General features: G+C 33.1%; 1 protein-coding gene across 1 annotated transcript; it reads left to right on the top strand.

The window, feature by feature from the left end:
* The first annotated feature begins 5286 nt into the window (after positions 1-5286).
* Positions 5287-6735, top strand: LOC117915072 (ankyrin-2-like). Its single transcript, XM_034830638.1, has 2 exons — positions 5287-6029; positions 6197-6735. Exons 1-2 carry the CDS (start codon positions 5387-5389, stop codon positions 6721-6723), a joined length of 1170 nt encoding a protein of 389 aa, XP_034686529.1. The 5' UTR covers positions 5287-5386; the 3' UTR covers positions 6724-6735.
* The last annotated feature ends 825 nt before the right edge of the window (positions 6736-7560 follow it).

Below are 7560 nucleotides of genomic sequence, written 5' to 3'. Positions count from 1 at the left end.
TGTTAAGAAAATTTTCTTCCAATAACTTTTCAACAAAGCAAAACATCCACAAGCAATAATGTATGCACCAACACTCTCCCAACAATTTATAAATGCAAAACACATGCAAATGTTTCAACACTCCTAAAAAATAAATCAAAATATAGAGTGAGAGAAAGAGACAATGAACACCGGATTTTTAACGTGGAAAACCTCCGAAGAGATAAAAAGTCACGAGCCTATCACCGATTGAAAACTCCACTATGAAGAATAAAAACTGAGTACAAGGTTTTACCTAGCTCAAGCCAACCAATCCTTCCCGGAATACTTGACTAGTACCTTCATTTTCAGCTTCTCCTTTTGGAGCACACTTGGAGTCCGCACCAAGCTCAATCTCGGCCTCTTCTTGAATCCACACAAGAAGAAAATGGGTTTTTACACAAACCCAAATAGAATGAGAGATTGAGATATGAAGGAAGGAAGGAATCAACCCATTTGTTGCTCAAGAAAATCCATTAAAAACTAGTTTGGAAAACATTAAGAGAAGTGGATTTTCTTTGCAATCAAAAACCCCAAATTGGGAAAACAAAATGAGAAGATGAAGAACACAAGGAGTGTGGCTGCTCTCTCCATGTTTCTGCAGTCACTCTACCCAGAAAATGAGAGAAGATTGGTTTTTCAAGTGTAAAAAGAAGCCCTTAATCTAATGGCTGAGATTTGATAAAAAAAACATTAGTTGGATCGATCCACCCCTACACTTGGATTGATCCAGAAATAGGGAAATGATAGTCTTGCACCAAAAACCATTTCTCCTAACTTTCTAACACATTTAAAGCTTAAAAATCGGGTTGATTCACATCCAATCACCACACACTCGGCTACATACCTCGTCCTCTTAGCAAAATCTTAGTCTTCAAAGTCAAGTTGTCCGAATAGGAATAGGAAAACCTAGTTAGGGGACACTTAGGAATTTTGTCCGGAATTACCAACCTAGCTAAACACTCAAAGGGTTTATTTATTAATTTGCTTTGAGTTGAAGAAATTGATTATAATTTTTTTAATGACTTACTCACACTTGTTTTATTCTCTTATTATTTTAGTCAAAAAATGATTATTATTTTAATTTTAATTAATAACTAGATGTACAAATTTGACTATTTAACTTTTTTTATTTGTTGATATATGCAAAATGGCTCTAGCTCTCTATTGGTCCGAGTTCATAAGTTGATAAGATAAAAATTACCTATAGTTTATCAAAGTGACAAAATTTTGAGACACTAAATATACAAGAGCCCTAAAGGACAACAGAGATAGGACTTTTGGCTTCCAAAACCAAACCCCATGGGATCGAGGTTGTCCAAGAATGATTCATTCCTAAATTTGGCTCAAGAACGTAGAAATTATGGAATGTTAGAAATGTCATTTTATTTATAAAAATATTTAATAAAATGAATTTAGCTAGAGAAAATGGGTAGTGTTGTAGAGAAGCTTCTATTCTATGTAGCAAAGGAATACAGCAGCTACCATGGTGTTATTGTTCTATAATTGTAATTAGAGATCAAATCAAATTTTGGGATCCCAATAAGATCAGGATCAGGATCTAGCTAGACAACTTTTCCTTACGCTAATATTATATATGAGATATCCTTAAATGTAAACATAAGTTACATAAAATATCTTTAAATATAGATATAAGTTGAAAGAAAATACTCAAATCCTAAAAAATAATTATAGTGTAATGACAAGATTGGTAGTGCTTTAACACACACAAATGCCGCTTTTTTTTTTTGTAATATTAAATGAAATAAGAAATTTTAAATTTCTTCTTTTTTTTTTCTCACTTGATTAATACTAAACCTAAAAATAGGTTGCTTTTTATACCACAGTGTCATATTCTATATTTTCCTTCTGAAAATTATTTGTCCATTCTACATGGAAATTGGAGAAAAAAAAAAAGGAAAAAAGAAAAGAAAAGAAAAGAAAAGGAGAAGAACATGATAGGTTAGGTGGCTGTTAGCTATATTTTTGTTTTAGAGTTTTTAAGGGTAGAAATAATAAATAAGTTTTCAATTATGTTTTTAAATTCTTAAAAATATGTTTGATAATTTTAGTTTTTTATTATAAAAAATATGAAAAAAAAACAAACTTAATAATAACAAAGGGATCAAACTTTTTTTGGATAATTTTTAAATAATTGTGTGGACCCCATCTTTCTCGCATGCGTTTCCACTCAAATGGCAAGACTCAATTTTTATTAGAAATTTGATTTTTTTTAAAAAAAAAAAAAAAATTGGAGTGACCTCTTATTTTTGTTTTATTTTTAAAGGGAAGAACAAAATAAGAAAAAAAAAATTCTCAAATGTGACTCCTAAAGGACATACAAGTTTGCGAAAAACCAAGTTTGGATCTGGGGTCAGGTTATATATTGAGAAGGTAAGGTGATAAGGCATACACCCCTCTAAACCCCTAAAAAAGAGTCTCTACTAATCAGTTAGGGTAACATGACAATTGATCGGGAAATCGTGGATACCAAATAATAATCAAATAATAAAACAAGTCATGCATGATAACGGATAAATAAATAAATATGATCGGGTACAAGGCGTACCTTAGTTGCAAGTTAAGTGTTATCATGGGAGACAAGGTTAGTGCACAAATACTGAATAATTGCATGCATGTCAAAGTAGGGCAAAGTCAATCAAGTAATCAATCACAGATGTTAGGCCCCACCAATACCCGATTTATTTTTAGCATGAATTAACTCCATAAATTCTATTGCTTGAAATTATAGAATTTATTCATGCTTTATTAAAAATTGAGGAAAATCAATAAAAAAAATTGAAATTTGAAGAAAATATGAAAATGCATACCGGAAGAGAAATATGACAACAAAAAGTTTATTAAAATTGGGTTTTTGAAATGACTTGAAATTTCTAATGAAATAAATAAATAAAATAATAAAATAAAATAAAATAAAATAAATATAAAAGGGTACTTGATTAAGATTATTTGAAAGTTGAATTTTTTAAAATGAAAACTAGAGTTTTGAAAATCAAATTTTGAAAGCAAAAGATGAAGAAATGGGAGGATGACATGTGGCCGTTGGGATTGCATGCCAAAGGTGGCCATGCATGGGTGCAGAAGTGGGCCCGGGGTGCAAAGAGACTGCATTTGCTGGTGCCGGTGGTGCTGCATTTGATGATGATAATTCCCAATGTATAATCAGTTCATCTCCAATGGAAAAACACCAGGCGGATATTTGATGGTCTGGGGGTTCTTTTGGTGTTGCAGTTCCTATCACTTTCTCAGGAACTCTACCAATGGTACCAGCAAGATAAGACCAAGAACCTTCACGTATCCCTATAATCCGATCCTCCATTTTCACTGCTGATGGAGTTTCACTCCCTCTCCTCCAAAATCCTCCATATCTTTATCTTTTTCAGCCCCCACAAAAAGAAAACAAAAAATAATAATTAACAGAGAAAATTCAAAAACCGACAAATATTCCATTTCGTTCACAAAAAAAGAGAAAGAAAAAGAGTAAATTTAGTAATAGACAAATATTACGCTTCATCCCCTGCAAAAAGAGAAAGAAAAAGAAAAATTGAAAGAGGTGAAAGAAAAAGAAAAATTAAAAGAGAAACTTTAATAATAAACAAATATTTCACTTCGTCCAAAGAAAAAGAAAAAATTCAAAAAATATTATCCTTCATCCCCACCAAAAGTGAAAGAAAAAGAATAATTAAAAGAGAAAATTCTAACAAACAAATATTCCATTTGTCCTTAAAAGAAAATAATAATAATTTAATAATGTACAAATATTAAGCTTCATCCCCCACCAAAAGAGAAAGAAAAAGAATAATTAAAAGAGAAAATTCTAACAACCAAATATTCCACTTGTCCCCAATAAAAGAAAAAGAAAAAAAAAATTAATAATGAACAAATATTATATTTCATCCCCCACCAAAAGGGAAAGAAAAGGAATAATTAAAAGAGAGAAAATTTAGTAATAGAAAAATACTACACTCCGTCCCCACAAAAAGAAAAAGAAAAAAGAAAAAATTCACTAAATAGACTATAGACAAAAAAAACATGAACTTCTCGTGGCGCCTAACAGTCATCCTTGGTACTATGCTTTATAAAGAAAAACAGGGAAATTAAATTGTGTTTTCAAACATACATTTGAAAAAAATCAAATAACAACCCCAATTTAAAATTTTCAAATTGAATACATTTATCTAAAAATAATTCAGATTTTACATATTTTTTAGCAAATAGGTACTATTTTTAGTAATGTTAGTAATACCTTTGACTACCCTAAATGCTATTTTGACTTTAGAGTGCCAAAAACTTGAATTACTTTTAATGGATTTTCATCTTGTGATATTCTTAAATATGAGTATGGAAGCACATTTTTTTCCCAAGAAAAAATATCTTGCAATCATGGAAATGGTTAACCCTTAGATTTTCCTCTCTTTAGCATGTGTGATTATTAATTGTTTGGGCCTTAACATTGTATTTTGTAGGGATGACAAAGTTTGATACAATACATCAACACGACTCAAACTTAGCATACTTTTTACAAATTTGAGTATAATTGAGTTTGGATCAAATTTATGTTAGTCTGTATTACACATTTTATAGATATGTAGATTTTATATCAAACTGTATAATACAAATTTGATTCAAATGGATTGATTTAATAATTTCACTAATTAACTTAATTATAACTTTAAACTATTTAACTAATCTTCAACTTATTTTAAATTAATTTGTTTTTAAATAAACAGATGAATTAAGTTATAAATATATTTGATTGAAAAATTAAGTATATAAATATATACAATACCTAATTCAACTTAATTATTAAATAGAAAGACTTAATTACTAAATAAATTAATGGATTACATGATGTGTTACTTATTTAATAAATAGATAATATTTTGATTTATGTTTTTAACACGATTATTATTTATGTTGAGTAAGTTTTAATATAATACAAACACAACCCATGAGCACAAATTGCCACCAGAATTGTTATTTTGTGTTATTTTGGAAGATGACCTCATAAAATGGCTGATAATATGGTTGAAATTGTTTTAAACCACCAGAATTGTTGTTGGTGGTAAAAGCAGCTTAAATAATCGCTAAATAGGATGGAGTGCAAGGAAAAAGGAAAAATAAGAAAAAGTTAAAAATAAATCTGGGTTTAGTAAAATTGTAGTGATTCACTCCTAATTATATAAATATTATAAGTGGACACACAACTTTTCTATGCGCTATATTTCGAATCTGAAGAGTTGATTATTACTTTGCTCCTCCAACGCCAATAGTGAATCAGTTCAGCTCCAACTAAATTACAGAATCGCAGAACCTTAACTTGGAAACCTTTTCAAGCCAAACTAAGATGTCGAACCAGATTGCAGCTGATGGCCAAACTGAGATCACCCACATGGATGCTGATTTGTACGAGGCTTTGTATGAAAGTGATATCAGAATCCTCGAGAGAAAGTACTCAGAAGCTCATCTTCAACTCCAACAAACCCCAAAAAGGAACACTGTCCTCCACATTGCAGCCCAGTTCGGTCAGCTGGCATCCGTTGAGTGGATCCTTCACTTTCATTCATGTTCACCTCTACTGCAGCAGCCCAATCGGAAAGGCGACACTCCACTTCACCTTGCTGCGAGAGAAGGCCATGGGGCGATTGTGAAAGCTCTCCTTGACGCCGCAAAAACACTTCACCAAGAGATCGAAAGTGGGGTTGGAACAGACAAGGCGATGTTGAGGATGACCAATAAGGAGAAAGACACAGCCTTGCATGAGGCAGTACGGTATCATCATTCAGAGATTGTGGTGTCATTGATTGAGGAAGACCCTGAGTTTATCTACGGTGCAAATATTACAGGCTACACTCCTGTTTACATGGCTGCCGAGAGAGGATATGGAGACTTGGTGTGTATAATTATAGACAAAACTCGCGCTTCACCATCTCACAGTGGCATAATGGGTAGAACGGCTTTGCATGCTGCTGTAATTCGTGAGGACCAAGGTAACACATATGCAGATCCTTTCCTTGAATCTTGATTCCTACATGGTTAGTTACTCATGCAATATATTGTTAGAGATCATGATCACCTCTAGGGGTCATGCTTTACTAGAGGGAATTTCTTAAATTTTTTTCTCTGCTGTTTTTTTGTTGGTTCATTTGTTTATCAGACATGATAGCGAAGTTATTGGAATGGAAGCCAGATCTAACAAAAGAAGTTGATGAAAATGGGTGGTCTCCCCTTCACTGTGCTGCATACTTGGGTTGTACTAAAATTGCGGAGCAATTACTAGACAAATCATCAGATAAGTCTGTAACTTACCTTGCAATCAAAGATACCAAGAAAACAGCACTTCACTTTGCAGCTAACCACCACCATAGAGAGACAGTAAAGCTTCTGCTCTCACACTCTCCAGATTGTTGCGAGCAGGTTGATGATCAGGGAAATAATTTTCTTCACTTTGCGGCAATGAGCAAACGGCCTTTTGCTATTGATGATTTGTTCCCGAATGACAATAAGTTAAGAGTGAGAGGACTTGTAAATGAGAAGGATGCTAAAGGAGACACACCCCTCCACCTGCTTTCTTCTTGCCAATGTTATAATCCAGTTTTCTCAATGGACAATGAAGTGGATAAAATGGCACTCAACGACGATAAGTTAACTGCCCTAGACATTCTTTCAAGGGCTAACATTTAGTCGGGACAAATGTTCGGGGTAAGATTCCTAACTTAATATTTTGATTAGTTTATCAATGTTTAATCATCCATTTTCCTTTTGTTGTGAGGGAAGGTGGAAAATGTTAAAAAGAAGTGCAGAAGGCCAAAAGAGCGACAACAATTTTCTCTGTTTTTTAATCAAATTTCAGGGGAAACTGAAAAAACAAATGAAGGAATGGGAGAAAGTTGTTGTTGGACCCTTCAGTTGGCAAGAGGCCACCAATAAAGACAATGGTAGTAGTAGTAAAAACAAAGACGTCAGAGAAGACGAAAGCATGGCTTTCACAGAGAGACTAGGTGAAACCCATTTGATAGTGGCAACACTTGTAGCAACTGTATCCTGTGCAGCGGGTTTCACCTTGCCCGGTGGTTACAATGACAGTGATGGCATGGCAAAATTAACAAAGCAAGTAGCTTTTAAAGCATTTATTGTGACGGACACATTAGCCGTGATGCTCTCTGTATCTGTTGTGTTCGTTTATTTTGTTATGTCATTGCATAAGGACGAGGACATCCTTGCAAAACAATTAGTCCTAATGGGCACTTATCTCACTATGTCTAGTGTGGTACTAATGGTGGTTGCATTCGTGATGGCCCTATCCGCTGTGTTACCATTTTCCTCTGGGCTTCTACTCGTTGTTTGTATCTCCTGGCACTTGTTTCTCATTATCGTTGCCTTGACCTTAACTTGTCCATTTAGAATACATTTGAAAATGATTTTAAAAAGTATTATTAAAGTATTAGGAAGATAAGGTTTGCAATTGCAATTGGGCAATGGGCAGATCTTGTAAGCATGCTTCGTAATTTATTATTATTA

Source organism: Vitis riparia, chromosome 5 (assembly GCF_004353265.1).
Source record: "Vitis riparia cultivar Riparia Gloire de Montpellier isolate 1030 chromosome 5, EGFV_Vit.rip_1.0, whole genome shotgun sequence".
Classification (NCBI taxonomy): Eukaryota; Viridiplantae; Streptophyta; class Magnoliopsida; order Vitales; family Vitaceae; genus Vitis; species Vitis riparia.
This window is presented reverse-complemented; position numbering and strand designations above follow the sequence as displayed.